Below are 21,810 nucleotides of genomic sequence, written 5' to 3'. Positions count from 1 at the left end.
GTGCCATCCAATATGAGCAGCTGTCATTAGAGAAATTCGGCGCGCCATGGCTGCCAAGCCTGCTCAGTCAGTAATTATAATCAGGCTGAGCAGGCCCGATCATAGTTTCAACAGCTTCCGCGAGGGGGCCTTCGTTGCACCAAAGTGCTCGGCATGTGATGCGTCATTTCCGTGGCTGCAAAACCTCGCCCGCGGCTCTGGGACACTTAGAACGGTTGTAAAACGTAATGTCGCAGCTTTTTTTCGCAGTACTTGCAATATAGTGAGAGAGGAAGTCAAACATTATATTTGTAACCAATCATCATACTGTCACTGTCTTTCGTCACGTCCTGTCTACGAAGTACACAAAATGGCCCCATCGTGACGATGTCGTCGGTTCCGCCCAACAAGCTTTCCCTGGCTTGGGTGGCGAGTGGTGGAGTGCAATTTCTGTAGGCTTCGGGAACACAGCAGACGAATATTGTTTTCATTTTTAACTTTCCATGCCTAGGGCATCTGCACATGTATGCCTGATGCAAAGGGCACAGCTAAAGTTACTCGTCATCATCATCATTCGGCAACTTTTTTGATCCAGTCGACCAAAACTGCACGTTCTTTTTTTTTTTTCTCGCAAGACGTGAGACCGGATTAGTTGTTAATCTGTGGTATGCACAGCGCGACAGCAGAAGAAGGACGGAAAGGCACGACGGAAGCGGCGGAGACAAGCGCTGCTGTGCCCGCGACGCGGACAAAACATCGCCACAAACGAACGTTACCTTCGTCTTCTTCAGTCGTGCCTTTCCGTCCTCTGCCTCTGTCGCGCTACGCACATCAACGTTTCTCCGCAATATCTCCTCTTGGCAACAGTCGAGAGGGGAGGATAATTGATAATGCGTAGACGCGTCAACAACAGCAACCAATAGTGCAATTATACGTCCACAGATGCGGGCCGCACGTGTATCCGAGACAGCCTGCCTCCTGGTCATCGTCCTCCTGGCCGCTGTGTTCTTCCTCCTGGCCGAAAGCCACGGCACAGAGAGCAGCAGCGTGAGCTCCGACGTCACCTTGCAACAGTGGCACAGCAACGCCTCGTCGGCAGACGGCCGGACGTTCACTAACTCGCAGGTGAGTGTCTTCGAGAGCGGAACTTCCTTTCAGTCATGGATGAAGGAAGGATCAGCCCCGGCTGGCCCCCGCATCAGTTGAAGTGTGTGTGGCGGAAGTCACGTGGTGGCTTTTCCCGTTGGGACTGGTGCGGCCATGCATCAACGTTGCCATAGCAACCGCGTTCCAGAAGCTTTCGCTGCTGCGCTCTAGGCCTCTGAAAAGTGAGGCAAGTTTTTTTTTCGGCCCGTGTCTTTATCGCAGCAGATTCTGTTCGCGAGACAAGCTGAATTTAGAGTGTGGTGCGTAAGCTTGAACGTTGTGTTTGGGGTCTATGATTGTGAATGTTAGCCAGCAATAGGGACACTCAAGTAATCACGGCGCGGTTCTTCGTCGTCGTCTTCAACGTGCCACGGAAAAGCACAGGAGCCGCGTCTGCTTCACTAAAACTGCTACAGAAGTTTCGTAGGCTTTCTCATGACGCGCTTCGGCAGAACACACTTCCGGCGGCTCGTAGCAATACAAGTTCAAAGCTCGCGCCTATCTGCTCCGGCGAGCTGATTGGAACCACTAAGGGCAGACCAACATGGCTGCACTTCCAGCTTCAAAAACGTGACGTCAGGGCCTATTTTGTTTCTTTCCTCCATGATTTTAGTACTATGCTCAGTACTTATCAGCACGCCCCCCTCCCCCCTCGTAGCTCGCATCAGTAGGCAGTTGCCCACCTGAAACCAGACTTCAAATGCAGATTATAAGGGGGGGGGGGGGGGCATGTGTTCCTCCCTTCGCGAAAGTGGCCTGTTCACGTTGTTCCCGATCTAGGTGCCTAAATTATGCGAGCTGTTATAAGCTATATTGCATGTGCGAACACTAGCCTATGCAGTGCTTGTGCAGCGCCATATAATGTGCACCTTCATTGCTGTGATGACGACCAAGGAATGTGGAATTGATACGCACATAAATTCATATGAGTGCACATAGACGTTGCGTCTTCAAAATGCCACATTACTATTCGGAATCAATACTCCATTTTTTTTGTTGCTATTAGATGCAAATCAAACGCACCAATTTATCACAGAAGGCTATGATACACAAAAGGGAGAAAGTATAACAGCTTTAGAGAAAGGGTTATAACAAAGCATTTATATAGCAAGTATTCAAAAGCGGGATTTTATTTTTCTCGCAGATACTGTTTACTCAAGGATGCAAGACGTCTATTCTCCGCCGTATCGCGTCGCTATTTTTTTTCTTCAATTTTATTGTTATCGTTCGTTGCGACAGAGTAGCCGATCTAGGCGACAAGGGTGAAGCGGTCCTACGTGAAGCACTCAACAGGGGCAGCTGCAATTAGCATAAAAATATATACAGTCGTTTGAAAATCTGGACACGGCTTACTTGTTATTAAATACTTGAAGAAAAGAGCGCTACGAAGACGCGAACTTAGAGGAACATGTACGACGGACAAGGCGCTACTTCCAACTAAATGTTTTTTTTTTAGTCCGCGTCTTCGTAGCGCTCTTTTATTCAAGTATATGCAAAACCAACTCGCCCACATCAAGCTTCTTGCTATTAAAGATCAACCGCCTCTAAATAAGGAGTTATGCAGGCTGCTGCTGCGTGTGTCCTGGAAAGTTTGAAAATCAAGAGCTTTTTCCTTTTGGTCGTTAAAAAGTGTACCACGATTAAGCAAATGATTAAAATGATGCTTAAAGCAACACAGCAACACAAGGGTTATCTATTTCACTTATTTCTTCCTTAAGGACCCAAAGGCTCTATATTGGGGAGGGAGGGGAGAGCACACAGAGACATGTAAGCATGAGATAATACAAGAATAGAAAATATCAGAGCAAAATGCGGTTACCATTCAGAATGCGATGTTACCATGCAAAATGCGAGTTAAGCGAGAAGCCGAGGGTGCCGTTTAATATTCACCGCGAAAGGTTCTTTCAAGAGCGCCCGAAGCTCTCCACACAGGCGTTACAGCACTCCTAACGCTGCGGCCAGCTAGGAATCGAACGCAGAACCTCGCGCTCTACACCAGAACGTCATAGCCACTGATATACCAAAGCGGGTGCCCAATAATGTCAACTAATGGCAAAAGAAAAAAAACAGAAAAAAATACTCGCGTATCTTTTTCTCATTTACATATTGCGCACGCATTCACACGCGCTGATCACGGCCACCTCGAGTTCGCGTACGAGATGAAGTTGCTGCAGGGGTGTCTCCACCCCGTAGGCGATGACTTGGAAACCGCGGTCTTGCCAGCGTCGGACGAGACCCGATGAGATGAACTCGCTTCCGATCGACACGGCCGACGACCCTGCTATGGCCGAAACTAGGCGATCAATTCCGTAGGCCTCGCTTATTAGATCCCGGTAGACGCTGGAAACTACGTTGTCTGCGCGATGTTCCCGACTGCCGTTAACGCCATCTACGAAAGCGGTCGCCAGGCTCGCTTCTTGCCGGCGTAGCCGGCGCAGGAAGGTTACGTCGTTCGCTGCAACGACGATGCGATTCTTTGCGTCGGGGTACTCCGCGACAACCGAAATTAGGGCCGCAATCGCGTCGTAGCCCGGGCTTCTGAAGAGTAGGAGGGCCGAAAGTTTCAGCGCATCGAGTTGTTTCAGCACGGAACGTGCAGAGTACGTCTGCTCTCCGCGCGGCTGGGTCTTCTCGCACGGCGTCGTCTGCAACGATAGGCGTAGTCCTTCTGCGGTTACCTTCGCTTCCAGAAGTACTCCGTCGAATCGGCGTGCGGCGATTTCAACCAAGGGGTCCAAGATGTCCGGACTGTCTCGCCGCAGGGAGTTACAAGACTCCGCAAAGATCTTCCCACGCCTTTGCTCGCCGTCTAGCGGCACAGTTAGCACGTTCTTCGCGCGTCTCGAATGTCTCGTGCCGACGATGTTGCAGCACTTGTCGGTGAGAGCCAGCATGATTGCACAAACGACTAAAATTGCAGCGAACTCCTTGAACATTGTTGTTGTTGTTTCAAGACATGGCTCGTACCCACAGGGGGGGATTGGCCACACCACGTTGATTGAAAAGGGCATCGAACAAAATACCAAAAGGGGCGAAGGCAAACATTCAAAATGAACCATTAGACAACTAAATGCTAATAGAAAATTGTTGTTGCTGTTGTTGTTGTTTCAAAATATGGCTCGTACCCACAGAGGGGATTGGCCACAAAGGGTTGATTGAAAAATGCATCTAATAAAATATCAAAAGGGGGCAAAGGCAACATACATTCAAAAGGAAGCATTAGGCAACCAAATGCTAAAAGAAGTTTCTAGAGGGCCTACACATAAATTTAGGACAAAATGAAAATAAAGCGTCCCACAGTAGGTACCCTAGCAGCGAAACCTTCCTGACGCTTCAATGAACTTGTGTATAGCAGTAATCATTGACCTTCGGCTTGTGCCTAATTGACAGGCGCCAAAGGACAAGATGTCCGGTGAAGTAAGCGCTAAACCCAGTTTACTAGTTGGAAATCCGAGGAACACTCTGTGGAGGGAGGTGAAGCGGCGGCAACAAAGAAAGAAATTTTACATAGTTTCTGGTTCATTGCAAGAAGAGCAGAGGTTACTTACGAATAAACCAGATCTATGGAGGTATGGAGGCGGGGAATTCTAAAACGGAAGCTCGTTAAGGTCACCTCGCATTGTCATGAAAGGCATTTGCTCGTGTCCCATTGGAAATTTAGGTGTCGGAAATCATCTGCGGAAAGTAGGAATGAACCATTACAATTTAAAAATAAAAGACGTTTAAATCTAGCTCATGTTATAAAAGCGAAATGAGGAAGAATATTTAAGACAGGGCCGTTTAGTGACGAGGATGCGAATGAGTCACCTGGTTCATTAAAAATAATTCCACCATGACCGGTGACCCGGACAAAGCGTACTTCAGACGTTCGGGGCAAGCGTTGATAAAATACTCAGAAGGTGTGACCGATTATTAGAAGTTAAATGAGTACAAATTGAAAGCGCGTCGGTAACAACTATTGTTTTAGAGTTCTGCGGACCCAATTTTCTCATAGCTAGAACAATTGCCAAAATTTCTGCAAGAAAGATTGGGGTATACTCAGCGAGACGTAGAGAAAAAGATAAAATTGTTCCTCTTTAGGACTGGGAAAGCAGCACTAATTTCTTCTCCCTCTTAACTAGTGGCGCATACCCTCTAGATGGATCGGCCGAGACAAGGGTAAATAAAGCTAACGAATATAAAGATTATACTTCACTTGCTTATTTGCAAAAAAAAAAAGTTAAATTAAGTGTTACAGACAAAAATGAGTGACGTACCCTAAATCCATATGTACTGGGGGAAAAAGAAAGGAGACGCTGTTTTGTCCGAAAATCGAAGCATTAATAGTGATTGCAAAATATTACACTACACAAATTAAGGTTCGCTGTTTTATCGACTGCCTATATGTTGCAGCAAACATTCGCTTACTAATTAACAAGCATGGGGTCACGCGCGCACGGGCAAACGTCACAAGTTTTCACACGATGACCACGAGCAGTCGCCGCCATAGCGCAGGCGTGAAGAGGGCCGGCCTCGTCGAGCGAGGCTGGCGTTCAAGAAATCAAAATGCATAACTGATTAACATAATTACGCTAATTAACCGTTTAATTACTTTACGGCACATATTTAAATGCATCCGGTTACAGCGAATTGTCAGGACCACCAGCTTCGAGATATTTTCAGCATCCGATGAAATGCATTGGCGTTCCAGTTACTTTCGTGCGTCAATGCATAAAACGGCGGCTCTCTTTTTTTTTTTTTTTTAAGTGGAAGAAAAATGCAGTCTTGCCGCAAGTTTGACGCCGCATATCTTGAAACCGGTGCCATCCTCAGAATTCATTCAAAGTTGATATGCGAACTCACTATCTACAATCCGTAGATAGAAATATGTGTTGTACGTAAAGCAAATAATTAAAAGTTTAGTTAATGTAACTATGTTAATTATTTGATAAAGCATTTTTCATTTCTCGTAGAACGGCCGCCTAATCAAGCAATTCAGCTCAAGGATTAGAATTGGGCTATCTGCCACAGCCAATTTTTTCACAAATGTTATGCAGCTAAAAAGACACATTATATGTACAGCGTGAACCAAATGAAAGCGGAACACCCGGAGTTGTGGACATAGAATTGTATAATATCTTGTATCTTAATTGTATGAAGCTGAATATCATTGTGAAGAAGTGTTAGTGTCCTTTCTCTTTAGAGCGCAGCTGTTAGGCGCCCGTTCCTGCGTCGAGAGCCGGCGTGCCACGGCGGCCCACGTAACCGAGCGAACGAGCACAGCGAATGATGAAAGAGCGAACGCGGCGGGTGATGAAAGACGGCGATAGCGGAGAGCGCGAGGAGGAAAGCGGAGGAGGAGGGTGCAGCTGAGCCATGAGGCGGAAAGCGGAGGAGGAGGGTATGACGAAAGCGCGAGAAGAAAAGCGTAGCGCCGCGCAAAACGGGCTCTGCGGCGACGATAGCTACGAGATGGCGCCAGAGTAGCGCGCGTCGAACATATGGAAACAAAGCGCTGCATGAGCGGAAGTCTGTCTGCGCACGGCCGCCTCGATCACGCGCGCGCGGCAGAGCCCTGCCGTGCACGCGTGATCGAGGCGGCCGTGGTGTGCGGCTGCTGCTGCGAATCCCGCCCACGAGTCACCCACGCGCTGCCTCTCGCGATCTGCCGATTAGCCAGGCATTCGCGCCGCGCTTCGCTTCGTTTGCAACGTGCCGCACGAGACCGATTGTCCGCGCCAGCCAATATATCGCGATATGAAAACACGTACAGAGCTGCGCTCAACTTTCACATTAGGGAGAATCGTAATCGTCGGTAAATTTTTTTTTTTGTTTCAGTGCACTCAACTTAATACATAATATTGTACAGCTCGATGTCCACAACTCCGGGTGATATTTGATCCACCTGTACAATAATGTATATGTGTCGTATGTGTACACACGATATGCATCTTCTATGCGTACACACGTTTTAAGACGAAGTGTCCATCGGCTCGGCAGCATCGTTCTCTTCCTCGAGAGAGTCGTTGCTTGTCACTGCTGCTTGAGGTAGTGGCCAGTTTGGCCAATGTTGGCGTCATAGCAATTCATGGAAAAGCAATACATACCAAGTGACCCAAGCTTATCGGACGGTTGGTGTCGAACCCAGTTCCCTCAGCACAGCAGCCTGATGCTCATGTCCATGAGAACATGGGACTTCCCGGTGGCTCGAGTCGGTGTGAAAACGATTAGGTAGACCGACGGACAGGCAGGTAGATATAGGCTGGAAAGGGTGTGAAGTATGCTAAGAATGCTAATCGCATTACTACTTTCATTTCAATAAATATATAGTTTCAAGCGAACAGTTCCTTTACGAAAGACATTTTTTTTTTTTGTCTTCCTTCCGCCTGTTATTGCACGTGTGCTCGGTCGGTTTCTCGGCGAATGAAGTGGACCAATCCAGCCAGACGTGCAATATTAAATCAGACTAATCCCGATCACATAGTAATGGGATTACACTGAGTGTGCTGAGAGGCTTTGCAGGAGTTGAGGGGGAAATGTGATGAGGGGGAAGTGAGGCGCGAGCTCCGCGGAGATTTGCGGCGCCAGCTCAGTTCTTGCGTCAGTGCGCGCGAGTCGCTGCGTATCACGCCACCTCTCTTCCCGGTTATGTCGCGTGCTTGTACTTGCTTCGTCCTTTAGGTGCTTTACACAGACCAGAGTTTACAGCGCTTGTATAGGCGGCAGTCATATTTTGCCACGGGTTGAGTGATCAGGCGAACGAACGCCGCGATAGCGCTCATCCTTATCTTATCGCATATGCTTGCCACCAGTGTGCGCTCGCCCTTGACTGCCACGTCATCAAACCCTCACTACTCGCGCCAACAGATTGTTGCTGGTGCCTAGATTATGTACGTTTACTCTAAACGCGGGTACAAGAGTTAAAAAAAATTCACCGGCGATTACGATACTCCCTAACGCGAAATTTGAGCGCAGCTCTGTATGTTTTCATTTCGCGATATATCGGCTGGACAATCTTCGGACTATGTCCCGTGCGGCACGTTCCAAATGGGGCGAAATGCGACGCGACTGCCTCGATAATCTGGAGATTCACAGCAGCCGCCGCCGATAGACCCTCCCAGACGACGCGCGCTACCTTGGCGCCATCTCGTAGCCATCGTCGCCGTACTGTTTTTCTTCTTACCCTTTCGCAATGCCCTCCTCCGCTTTCCGCCTCATGGTTCCGCTGCACCCTCCTCTCTGCTTTCGTCCTTGCGTCTTTCGAGCCCCACCTGCGCTCCACGTTCATCTTTCGTTGTGCTCGCTCGCTCGATTACGCCGCCGCCGCCGATTCTAGTCGCAGGAACGGGCGCCTATAAGAGCTGCGCTCTAAATGTCTGGTCTATTCTGGACAGAACTTCAGCGTTAAATGAAGCTAACGCGCTGCCTCTGACAACCATTATCGATAGTTCCTTCCAGATTTTTTCGTTCCACCGTGGCTAAGCTCCCCGCTCTAGTTCGCCCCACATTCCCCGCGCACTCGTTTTCCTCTCACGCCGTGAGAGCTGGTGTGGGGGCCTATTTCCCATGGTCCTTCCTTTTGTTTCTTAATGGCTATAGGCTTCGAGATGGTCACGTGACACTCCCCCGCAATGTTTTTCACCCTTGCTGATGACGCAGCAGCGCGCTCTCTGGCCCCTGGCGGCGGCCTCGCAGGTGCTGGCCTTCAACGTGTCCAACTTCGTCGCCGTCATGTTCCTCAAGGCGCTGCTCGTGGCACTGGGTCTCGCCACGGGATTCAGCGGATTCGGCCTCTACACGGCCAGGCGCACCGACCCGCCCGAGTTCGCGCTGCAGTACCGGCCTGGGCCACCGTCGCAAGCGGTGCACGAGCCTCAGGACCACGGACACGTGCGGTATGCGGCACAAACGATATATGGCGCTTCGCTCTATCCACGGCCTTCGAGATCGGGCGGCGTCGACGGTGCGCACTGCCCAATCACGGAGGCCGTGTTGTATCCATAGGGTTTTCTTGAAAATTTGAACTAGAGGGAAGTTCCCGTTTTCAATCGCGCGCGTACCATGGTAACGGCTATTTAATGTCTCCAAGCGCACACTGAGTTATGAAGGACGCCGTAGTGGAGGACTGCGGGCTGATTTTAACCACCCGTGATTCTTTACCGCATAGCGTTTTGCCCTCTTCGAAATGCGGCCGCTGCGACCGGGATAAAACCCGCGAACTCAAGCTCAGCAGTGCAACGCCATAGCCAAGCCACCTCGGCTGGTTGATATATTGATATATATTGATAGTTATAGTAAAGTATCATAAGCTATACGAAGCAGGGTTCGTAGTTTTGTCACCCGTACAAGTTGCTGTAAACATTCACTTACTAATTAAACTAGCAAGCGTGGAGTCACGCGCGCACAGGCGAACATGAACGGATCTCGCTCGATGACCGGAAACACTCGCTGTCACAACGCTAGCTTGCTGAATAGCGCGAACAGAAGGGAGCTAACGCTTCTGCTGCCTCTGCCTCGGACCCTTCGCGTCTCACCCTCGCAAGCTTCCCCTCGCACCCATAACATGCGTGGCGCTTTTGCGTAACATCACGGCGACGCCAACGGCAAAAATTCGCCCGGAGTGTCCACATTATTGCTATCGGTCTTCTTGTGCAATTCCACGTAGCCTTCTTTTGAGCAAGTATCTAAGCGCAAAAAAAAAAAAATGGCGGAATTCTACAGAGTCAGGAACAGCACCTCAGAGCACTTAAGCTTTCTACGCAAGGCGATTTCGGCTGGCTGTCTGAGCTTCGTTCTTCCCCACGACCGGAAAGAAACAAGAGTCAATGCTACTGGTCAAGGCTCCTACTTCCAGAACTATGTCGAAATGAGATTACATCCTCGAGCGTAATCTCATAAATAATTTTTATTCGACATTTTATGACAAGGTCTTAGCTGACTTCACACGGAGCTGGCATATCTGGGACCTCATTATCTTGTGACTGCTTAAAGAAAAGTACCATTCAACTTAACTGCTGCATCATCCACATGATTGGCAAAGTGCCATAGTTCAGGACGAAGGAGAGCTAGATCGGAGAAGCAGGCAGAGCAGAGAGCTGCTGGCCACACGAATGCATCACGCGAGCCTTGGGCGTTTGCTTTGAAGCCGTAAACAATGGGGGCTAATAGGCCCTACGCATCATGGTAGTGTGAAAGAGCAAAAAAAAAAAAAAAAAAACGCAGTGGGGGGCACATTCCAGAATGTCAAACGCTGTAAAAAGTGTCGACGCTAAACAAGATACGAATAAGAGATGAAATGAGTGAATAATTAACATGAAAGAGACAGAACGGAGGTACAATCAACATTTAATCATGGAATCATTTGAACTGCTATGTACATCGATCCTGTCTTCCGTAGAGTCGACACGTGTCAAGGGTTTTACCCTTTTGTTTGTTTGTTTTCTGTCTTTGTTGCTGCACTACACAATTTCGCAGTAACTCCGGTGTTTTCGCGTTATGTCGCCGGTTACTTGTGCATGCAGCCTGTGCGTGTGACGTAGTAGGCAAGGCCTGTGACGTAGTCTGTGGCCGAGGCGACTCGCTCCTCCGAGAACAAGGGCACGGTCGCTTTCCTGTGAATTTTCGGTGGAGTTTGCAGCACTGTGGCCTTCCTTCCTTTTTTCGCTCAGAGACGATTGTTACCGTTATATTCACCGGGACTGTTACTTTTCAATGCCCAAAGCCGGTATGCGGCCCTTTACTTAGGAGATAGCACAAGCACCCTCACTTCCTTTGTGCAGGTGGGCGACCACATACCTGACTTCCCTGAACACGGGTGACTACCGGTGCCTCAAGAGGATTGCATGTGAACAGCCTGAAAGGGCCCGTTTCTATGCCAGTCTAAAGGACACGATCGTGGCCGCACTCAGGATGATGCCGTGGTAAGCGCACGCCTGTGGTTTTGGACAGGGTCACTGCGGTAGCTCTAGTTTTGAAAGAAAAAAGAACTTGCACATTCGACCATTCGCATAGTTGAATCACGCTGCACAGAATTCCAGAAACATGTCCTGTTCGTTTTATGCTCTGGTGTACCAGACGTCATCATAAAATTTTCCTTTTTTTGTCCACGATTACTATTCTGAACTGAGGTTTTTTAGCGCACGAAAAGGGACGAGAAACAATGGCAAGACGTGGACACAGCACTACGCTCTTTCAAGTTACTATTCTGAGTATTGTCACATTCCGCAATATTGTCGAATTTGCAACTTAGTCAGCTCCGATTGGCCCAGAAGGCTGCTATGGGCTCTCTGATTGGCTCAAAATGGCGCCACTACAAAATTAGACATGGCGGAACTCGAAAATGCCCAATGTTCAATGTTCAGAATCGTACTCCTTCATGTCACACAAGAACGACTGAACGAAATCGCACGCTAAGCTTCGCGGTATTTTAAGTGTGCGCATAAGTTAATGTTCTGGTATCATCTAAATGTATTAAACAGAAGAAGAGATGACATGTACATTATTTCTTCACCGTTTAGCTGGATTTGCAACTGCGTATTCTGCATATTATACAAGAAACTCACTTCCGGGACAACTTATAGGGCATTGCAGTACTCGATCGCCTAAGCTGCGGTGCTTTCCTCCTTGCAACACTTCGTCGCTGAACGCAGCTAAGCAAGCGGACCTGCCACAGTCAGAGTTCCCTGGCATAGGCTTCTGCGCATGCTGCCACCAATTCAAATACATGTAAAACGCAGAAATGGTTTTCTTGTACGAATTCCTGTGCAGATATTGAGAAAATTTGTTGCTTTTCAGGAAGAAAGTTAAATTCTAGTGACTGCAGAAGTGGAATTCTGATATAGAGCTTGGAATTTTTTCGCAGATATAGCCGAAGATTGCCAAGTTTGAAAAAATAAATTGAAGCACGAAGTTTGCAAATCCGTAACTCTGCATCAAAAAACAGATATCGCAGTTCAGTCAACTGCACTTATACAATGTTCAGAGAGGACAAATTTCATATATAAATTTATATCATACGTGAATTTTTACATCTATGAGAATTTTGCAATAGCCCTACTCACAGATCATTTATTGGAGTCATGTATAACACACCAACCTTGTCTGTTTTAGATGTACTATTAGATGCAATTAATGGAATTAAAATATCATTTTCATTGTCGAGTTAGAGAATTGTAAACTACACAATTTAGTTCTCTGAAAGTTTGCAATTTCTAACTTTTTATTAAAAATCGACCTAAATTGAAAATTGCCCTTCTCACAGTCGCTGGATTTTAACTTTTTTTTTTCTTTTAAATGTCACAAACCACGTCAATTTTTGCGGAGTGGTGGCCAAGAAAAACGATTTCTACTTCCCCGTCTATTTAGATAGGAGACCCCAAGTTAAAGCTTTCCCTTAAGATGTATTAGCCAACCAATCGTTATTGTCATTTTTTCCCCTTATTTTCCTTTTCATGTGCTCTAATCCTTTAGCGGCACAGTCGCCTCAAGGGCCCACCACAAGCTTTTTTCTCTTTTTCGTGGTCGAGATGTCCTGCATACGGGAGACAGATTTGTACTTTCTGTCCGTAATAGGCGTAATGCATAAATATGATAGCAACACAGCGTAGTTCATGTAATTCCCATCAGCGATGCATACCTTCCACTATAGCGGGGAAAAAAAACATGTTGCAGGTTTGCCCGAAGGGCGAAGTATCAGAGAGCTGTAATGTACAAGAAACTACACAAAGTATGACTCAGAGTCTTACGGACATTGTAAACTGCAGTGGCATCACATGCCTTAGAAGACACATGGACAGCACCGCGCGCGAGTGATCACGGTCATGATGCTGGCGTTATGTAGAGTGCTGCAGGAGTGCAGGTGCTTGTCCCAAAGCGAACATTCCATACTGCTGCTCCCTTACCATATTGCACTACGTTGAGCTTCCGAAAATCGGAAGATCAAGTGGCCTCCAATACACGGCGCGCCAGCACCATTCGCACCATCCGTAGAGAGCACGGCGATGGCCCGAACACACCTCGAGAGTGTCCGTGTAATCGCTATCGCGATAAAACATTGCTGTCTAGACACTACGCGACAGTCGTACGAGAGGAAAATGCGTGCATCTGTGTTCCACTGGAAACAATCCTGGAGGCCACAAGGAAAATTACAAATTTTCCTCCGGAATTGTTTCAAGGCTGCAATGAATGTGCACTGTGCATCCTAAGGTGTTAAAGAAAACTAACCCTGCATTTATTAAAAATAACCTATTTCGTAGACCACGCAACCAACACCACGAATGTCAACGTTATGTCACATCAAGTGGCACAGAGTCTTACAAGATGCCGTTTCTGCTGCCTATGAAGTTGCGGAATGTCGAAAACTGTGCGCCCTGGGTGGTTTACAATAACTGTGCTCATTTAAATAAACAAACAACAATGTGCAAAAACAAAATTTCGGTGCATCCATCCTTTAGAGGCGAGTGGCAACTTCGACGCCATTACAGCAATCTACCTTATTATGGTTGGTAGGTAATTGATGATGTTTTATTTAATTAATACTAAAAAAGGCAGCGTACGACATACGCAGTTACCCAAATTGGCGTCAAAGAGCTTTATTGAAGAGTAGCACATAACCAAATGACCCGAGCTGGTGTTACGAACGTTCACTGAAGAGCACCAGGTACCCAGAGCTACATACCCAGTGACCAAAGTTGGCCCAATGGTTGCTTTTGAACCCCAGCACAGCAGCCCAGCGATCTGCCCATTTGACTGTGGACTACCTACAAAAAAATTGAATTCTAGAGTTTTATGTGCCAAAACCACGATCTGATTATGAGAAGGGTTCTCGTTTGTGCTAGTTGGCGGCTAATTAGTTCAATGTTGGTAACACCATCATTTGTGACATGTTTTGAGGCACGCTGAAGTGGCGGACTCTGGATTAATTTTGACCTCCTGGGGATTATTTAATGCGCAACCAATCCACGGTATATCAGCAGTGTGTGTGTGTGTGTGTGTGTGTGTGTGTGTGTGTGTGTTGCGTTTAACCTTATTGAAATTCAGCCACTGTGGCCAGGATTTCATCCCGCACCTTCGGGCTAAGCAGCACAACGTAATAGCCACTACGCCACCACAGCAAGTCCTTGGGCTACCTATAGCGCCCCAGTTGGCGGGAAAGAGGTTAGGTGCAGACATACACTTAGAGACAAACTGCTGGGTGAAGTTTCTAAAGAATGCTAATAGTACTAAAACAAAAGGTGCCAATCAGGCCTACTTTTCCAACTCTTTTGAATGAGAGACAATGTTCCAAATGAGTAAAAGCTTTTATTGCCATGAATCAGGTACTATATACTGCATACAATAAACACCATTATGAAAATTAGAACATTTGGCAAAAGCTGGCAGTGAGAATTGTCACAACTTATTATTATTATTTTTTAATTCCTTGGAGGACGCTGAGCAAAGGCATCACGGGCTTGTTTTAATCAATAGCTGGAGACACTGCTGCGCAAAGCTAACCGCATTACTGAAACTTGTGTCCTTTTCAGGATGTTCCCTCACAACCCCAACCACGACAAAATCACAGAGGAAGTGAGGCTGGCTGCACGCATGGGAACAAGGTACCATCAACTCTGCCGCATCAAGTTCCCATGCAGAAGCCTCCCATCACAAAGATGACATCGAGAGCTTTCGTAACTTTTTTTTAAACCTGCAATGCATATACTCCGAACACGGCTCACAACGCTTATACTTCATATGCACATCATCATACGGATGATGCAATCGTTTTATAATAGATTAATCCTGTCACAACATCTCACTCACTGCTTATAAAAGGAAGCCATCAATTTAAAAAGAAGGATAGATGCTCAGTGCAGCATGTGAGAGCTTTTAGGTTTTACTTTCCTCGCTGCCCTTGTTTTGTGTAGGCGGTAAAAGCCAGGGAAAAAAAAGTTCAACGAGTCACGGAAAGCTGAAGGAAGCTTTTCCCTATCGCTAAGATTACAGTGTCAGCTGCCTAAGTGCTATGTCGCTGCCTCCCGAACTCACCTAGCAAATATTATAAACTTCCTCTGGAGATTTTTAGCTGAATTCTGTGGCGCACACCGCCGTGTGGCAGTCAGCGGAGACGAGTGCCACTTAATATGGCCTTTGAAATTGACTGGGTTTAGCACTGAAAAAGCAAAAGAGGGCTGTGAGAGACGTCATTGTGGACGGACTTTGACCACCCCACATCCTTCAGCGTGCACTCAATACTTCGTACGCACAAGCATCTTTTTGCATGCCGCCATTACAGTTAAACCTCAACATAACAAACTCGGATATGACGAACTAAAACTAACATCTTTCCTGCCAATATAAGCATGCAACGCATATATGCTTATAACGAATATCGGGTATGACGAAGGTATGCTTGCGTAGGGTGCAGCTTTGTTGTGACAAGGCTCGACTGCATAATGCAGTTGCCGCAGCCGGGAATAGAACCCACGACCTCACGCTCAGCAGCGGAATGCCACAGCTACTGAGGATAGTCTGGCAACTTATAGTTAGTATACGCTAACTACACAACTGTCGACATAGAAGCTATCTTGCATTTGAACATGTTTAGTTGTTTGCCACACGGCAGCACGTGTGACAGAATCAGTCAAGGCACCCGACAAGGCAACGGGAAGGCGTTGTGTATCCACGAAGCTCCAGAGCAAAGTTTTAAAAAAATCAACCAGTTTATAACCTGCTTATGAGAATAACGACACTGCAAACATTCAGCCTGCATTAAATTGTTCTAGTCCATCTGAGAGCAGAACTCCCCGTGCAAGTGGCATCAAGGGAGAGGCCCTGGAAGTGGCTTTTACTGCACCACATGAAGTCAGCTTGACTGGAGTAATGCAATGCTGCCCATATATATAGATATATCTACTACGTTAATGTTAATACACACCTAATGAAACAAATGAGCATGGTTGTTACATTTGTGATCAACAGGCTGTTACTTGACAATGCTTGTACATCAAGTACTTTAAGAACATTCACTGAACAGTATTGTTAGTACATGCAATTGCCTCACAATATGCCTCACAATAGCGCCTTTTCAACACCATTAATGATGAACTACAGCTATGGCAAACATATGTGGCTGAATAGAGAAATGCTGCAAAAGCAGCTTAAACAGACTATTGCAGGCAAAATCAGCGTCACAAACGAATAAACTCATTTTCATCAAGACATGGATTATGACTCGCAGTCTGTGCTTTAGGAAATGTGTTCAGGCACAAATGTAATTTGAAGTTGAATGTATATATGTGAATAAATGTGCATTGTGAAAGAAACTGTCCTGGATCTCTTCCTTGTGCTGCTGGAAACACAGACTGGCAATGGCACAGTTGAAGTTTTGCATTTAGAGACAGTTTTAGCTGAGGCCCATCCCAATTCCCTTTTTAAATATATGTTCAATGCAGAAATGCTACTATTAGAGAACCACTGAACTTATCTGAATGAAATGTGTTGCGCATAAAAGAGAAAAGCACAATTACTGACTGGCAGGAATGGATTTTTTATTTGCATTCTTAAATATCTAGCCAAAATACTGTAACTAACCATGAAAGACTTAGAAAAATTAAAATTTAACCTCAGAAGTCCCAATGTCAATGATTTCACAATGGAAACAGCCATTGCAGTCCTGTGAACAGCAATCAAGACCACCAAATATAATGCATTAGTTTACAATTGATTTTAAATGGTTATTCTGTACACATGTATCCTGTTAAGGCCCTATTAGTATCGGACATGAGCAGTCATTGTATCATCACTGCTGCGTTTCAGTCATGTGCAGTACTGGTTGCGTGCTGTCTTGTATACAAGCAATGCTCTCAGTAAACAAGTGTTTCTTCCTGTTCTGGCCAAGATGCTGTGAGCATCGTGTTTGTTGTAACATGGCATCAGAAGTGGAATTTAGACACTATGTCACCGGGAAGAACCAATTGCATGTCGAGAGCAGTCATTAAGTACGCAGGAGACAGCATGCCATCAGTACTGCACATGACTGATGCACAGCTGTGCTGACACGATGACTACATGTGTGCAATACACTATACACAAACTGTTGCTTTATGCCACACCCCAATGTGATACACAATTTTGTCTGCTTTAGACATCTTATTATGATCATTAATTAAGATGTAATTTAGAGAAATGCAATATGTATCTTTTCATTGTGGGGTTGCCCAGAGTGCATTCTTAAATATAATACTTCAATTTTTTTAAATACCTAATTTAAACAAAATTTTTGCCAAGAACTTGAGCACCTGAATAAAAAATGTGCTCACAGCAGTCTATCTAACCTTATCTTTCAGATTCAACAAATTCATTCAAATCTGCTCAGCAGTCACGTAATAAAATTGCTTCTGCATTTGACATGTTCTTGAAAAGGAGCAGTAAGAGCTAAGAAATCCTCTTGATGAAGTGTGTTAAATGTGTGGAAAAGATAGAAACACAGTCACGCTTATTCAAAGCTTGGCAATTTACAATCTCTAGATACGTAAAGTACACCACAAGTTTTCAGAAATAAACGAATACCACAAAATGTATTTAATACAGCTTTCTCTCACTAGATAGTTCATGTCAACATGTAGCAGCATACACTAAATTAAACTGCTACAATCCAAACTGTACATAAAAGAGCATTTGAAGCGACGTCTACCTATTCTTATGGCACTGGATACATGCAAGCAAGCTTTAAATGTAGGCTTCAACAAAACAAATGACACAGAACAGGCCCCAACACTGGGAAGTCAACAAAGTACCCGTAGATATTCACAAAATGCTACAAGGCACCTAATTCGTATCGCCTACAAATGTACCATCCTACATACTTGAATAGAAAAGCAGCTACAGTCAAACCGCGATATAACAAAGTTGTACTTGAAACGAAAAGGTTTGTTAAATTGCAAATTTAATTAATTTGAGGTTTTGAAAGCATCAGCAATAAAAACAAGTTCACAAATTCCCAGAGCGTTCCTAGTTGACAGTACCGTGTCACTAAGCACTTATAGACAAATCGCAAGAAGGTCGGGCCATAATAGTATGGTTGTGAGTGCCAGAATGTACGGTGCAGGTTGTGCCAAGAGCAATGCATCTACGAGGCTCGTGGCATTCGAAATTTGCGTGTGTTGCGTCGTGTGGCGCCATAAATCTTCAATGCCACAACTGAATGCACTTAGTGTACCACAGCTGCCATGAGATGGCGCCCACAAATTAAAAACAGAAGTGTAAAAAGATAAGAATATTCGTCCCGAACAAAAAAAGAAGACAAAAAAAAAAATGCTACAATTTTGCCAGAAAGCTAGGCTGAGCATTGATAGCGATAGCAAAGAGACAACTACACAAAGTAAGGTTCGTAGATTTATCGATGTCGCACGCCACTCAGGAAAACAAAGCAGCATAACATACCTCACTCTATGACCACGAACTCGTTGTCACAACACGACCAAATGCTTCGCACGGCGTGTCGAAAATTTGAGGTTACGCGACCACCAACACTACAATGCAGGAGCAGAATGCACATCAAGGCTCCAAGCGCCTCGTCTCTGCCTTTGCACTTGCCGCAGATGACCTTCAAGATACGGCCACGTGGCCCACGTGTGAGGAGAAGCGTGGCGCTATGGGGGGAGAGCAAATAGATGCACGTTTCTGTCCCCCCCCCCCCCCCTGTAGCGCCAGCTCTCGTGTTTCTCCGAGCGCTGCGAGCTGGCATGCACCCCCATGGCCTCTGCGAGTTGTTTACCAATGCTACAAATGATGCAGCGGCGTTTGCTGCTTACAGCATCTTGATGCACGCACTTCGATGGCTCTTTTGCCGCTCAAACTTTTCACGCAGAAGGACACTTGAAATAACTTTTGCCTCGGCTGACATTTTTATACTTTTCTTGCTACATTTACTAGCCATACATGGTCCAAATATATGCTTGAAATGGTCGTTAAATCGGGGGGGAAATGTACAGTTTTCATTGGAACTAAGCTCGGGAAATCAAAGTAGTTCATCACATCACGAATTTCATTATATTGAGGTTTGACTGAATTTCTTAATACCTAAAATTCATATAATACTATTGTACACACTACAACACACTACACTCTTAAATATGAAACATAGTCGTAACACGCATAGAGACAACATCTGAATGATCGGGCTGACGTCGTTATCCCAGCCGACCTAGAATTTTGCCCATGTAGGGCATCACTATGACTAAGAGCATGTGAACAAAAACTAACACGGATAACGCTTTAGCAAGCGCTTTCTTCGGCCATTGTGAGCACCATCCAAGACCACGAGTGCAATAAAAGTTTTTGATTCTATGTACAGGTTGTCTATGCAGAGCACTGAGATTGAGTGATAGCCTTGGCAAGGCTGCTACCTGGTTCTGTTCCATGCTTCATGAGCAAGAGGCCGCCACAACTTTACAAAAAAAACCTATCTGACAAGGGAGAATACATATTTCTTAATTCAAACTAAAGCCAAAATAGAAAAAAGAAAGATAGAGGCCCCCATACACAACTTGCCATTTCAGAACTCTTATATGCTACGTCTCTTCATTCTTACTGCGAATATGGAACCTGACAATTCACAGAGAAGTACATGTGGAAGTGTTAAACAGCAGAATTCAGATTACGAAGTACTGCTGCACAGAGCAACATGTAATGTAGAGTAAGACTTGAAGATGTGAAGGCAGCAGTGCCTTTATGTATCATGCGAGCACCCAATTGGCATGGATAAGTGCAAGTAGAGGAAAAGTAGACTCTAGCACAGCCACTCATGGCTATTGACACCAGAAAAATATACGGTGGCATGCCATGATAGATTGTGCAAAGCCTTTGGCGAGGCTATCGAGTGATGTGGTGGCTGACCTGTGCCATGACGCAATTAGAATGGCTTTGGTCTGACCTAAAGTTAGTTATCCACTACGATTTTCAGCAGGGGGACACCAAGGGAAGGTGCATGACATACTGCAGGACTGTGCGTTTTTAGTGTGTTCTGCCTCTTCTCTAATGCGCCGACCCAGCAATATAAGAAGACGGGGTCAATGCATGATGTATAGAAATATTGGTCATACATTTTTAGCCCTGTTGACCCCACAGAACACGAGTACGGGGATGCCAAGGAAAAAAAAGAAGCACACGACACAGCACTGTGTCCTGTGCCTTCAAAGTGCAATGCCTCTTCACTGGCATGCTATGACATAAAAAGTGAGGCTCGATGGTGGCCGAACACTGGTAAGTATTTGCACATTGTTGAGAAATGCTGGTCCTACATGGGGCCATATTGGCTCTACATTGGCCCGAGGTCCCGTGCTGCTTGGGACACACGATGCGGCAGGGTTTCGAGTGTCCCCTCGGACAAAAGAACGCACATGTTTTCCATGGCGAGCACAACTTGTTGCTACATGGACTATGATGCAGAGGCCTGGCAGCAAGTACTTCAGATGACAGTGCTTTACCCTAGCAGCCTCAAGCTGCCTAACACGAAGTGACACATTTGTTCCTCATGTTCCTGGACAAAGCTTGGCATCCCCAAATGGTGGTAAGCCTATCATGGCGTCCTCTCCTGGTTATCCCAGAATGCATCAGCAGCACTTCAAAGGCAGTGCAAAGCCGCACCTAAACTGTGTTGCGAGGCAAAGTGAGCTCCACTAGGGGCACTGAAACACCTGGTCATAACTGTACTCGCAATACAGCTTGAATGCCATCTTGCACAAATTTATGTAACGCTACAAGAACATCTTGAAACAACTAGTTGAAAGTGCCTTAGCTCTGAAGATGAACTGCGGGTACAGCACATGCCTGCAGTAGTTCTGCAAGGCCTGTACATATTCAGCAGGCCAGCAGGCCTGTACATATTTAAAATTGCAACTACCATCCCTGCCACCATTTCCAACACACACTACCCAGACACATGACATGGCAGATTATTGTGCATCCTTCCTTGCTGCATCAAACATTTTACTCATGAGTAAATTTAGCTATGGTTCAAAAGCTTCCCACGAGCAACAGTAAACTTCTGCACAGTAAGTTGCCGTGTGAGAGAGTAAAAAGCTTTGTGCAAACGCCACACCTTTGTTCTTTGACAGTTCATTGAGCAGCACTTTGGAAAACCTCATTAACGGTAGACATTTACTCACTTCATGCTTCATTCAGGCCACCCTTAGTGTTCCCGGGCTAATGCCGAGTTTGCTGGAAGACTTCAAGATGTAAAGGCTGTAGTGCCTTCGTAGGTGATGCAAACATACGTACGCTTTGCACTGCTCGGTGCAAGAAAAGAACGGCAATTCTAGAACCAGCGGCCGTTACAGCTGAGCAACATGACCGCACACAGCCGAAGGTCATTCCGCGGCAGGCAACGCAAAGTGCTGCTTCGTGTATTCCCATACCAAGATGGCTCCGCTAACGTGAACATTGAGAGAACGTATGACACCGTGTTGAGGAATCTCGACACAGACGTCAAGCAGCTGAATCAGCTCAACCGGGAGTCCTTCCTTCTCATTTCTAAATGTGATAAAAGAAAGAAGTGAGAATTTTATTGTGACAATCTCTTTTCTCTACAGGCTAATCATTTTCTGAGCCAACTCCTGATCTAACGAACGCCTGAACATCTGCCAAAGGCTTTTTCAAATGCTGACTTGGTATACAGAACTCTTGGTGAGTTCTGTTAATCAATCTGGCCACAAAAAATGAAGATAT

General features: G+C 46.0%; 2 protein-coding genes across 2 annotated transcripts in view; one reads left to right on the top strand and one right to left on the bottom strand.

The window, feature by feature from the left end:
• The first annotated feature begins 889 nt into the window (after nucleotides 1-889).
• LOC126533610 (uncharacterized) lies at nucleotides 890-14,757 on the top strand. Its single transcript, XM_050180774.3, has 4 exons — nucleotides 890-1,104; nucleotides 8,767-8,999; nucleotides 10,884-11,024; nucleotides 14,628-14,757. Exons 1-4 carry the CDS (start codon nucleotides 922-924, stop codon nucleotides 14,755-14,757), a joined length of 687 nt encoding a protein of 228 aa, XP_050036731.1. The 5' UTR covers nucleotides 890-921.
• The window catches only part of LOC126533601 (probable methyltransferase TARBP1), a 24,896-nt gene continuing 17,469 nt past the window's right edge, over nucleotides 14,384-21,810 (bottom strand). The window contains exon 12 of the mRNA XM_050180766.2: nucleotides 14,384-21,615. Coding sequence (XP_050036723.1) covers nucleotides 21,453-21,615 — 163 coding nt within the window. The 3' untranslated portion in view covers nucleotides 14,384-21,452. The remainder of the gene's footprint in view (nucleotides 21,616-21,810) is intronic.

Source organism: Dermacentor andersoni, chromosome 7, assembly GCF_023375885.2.
Source record: "Dermacentor andersoni chromosome 7, qqDerAnde1_hic_scaffold, whole genome shotgun sequence".
Lineage (NCBI taxonomy): Eukaryota > Metazoa > Arthropoda > Arachnida > Ixodida > Ixodidae > Dermacentor > Dermacentor andersoni.
Note: the sequence above shows the minus strand (reverse complement) of the source record. Positions and strands in the feature narration are given on the sequence as shown.

Bases quoted from the DNA above. Each gene is read 5' to 3' on its own strand.
- LOC126533610 (XM_050180774.3), top strand. From the start codon at position 922: ATGCGGGCCGCACGTGTATCCGAGACAGCCTGCCTCCTGGTCATCGTC. The intron at 1,105-8,766 runs GTGAGTGTCTTC...ATGACGCAGCAG, and splicing joins GGACGTTCACTAACTCGCAG to CGCGCTCTCTGGCCCCTGGC. The intron at 9,000-10,883 runs GTATGCGGCACA...TCCTTTGTGCAG, and splicing joins CAGGACCACGGACACGTGCG to GTGGGCGACCACATACCTGA.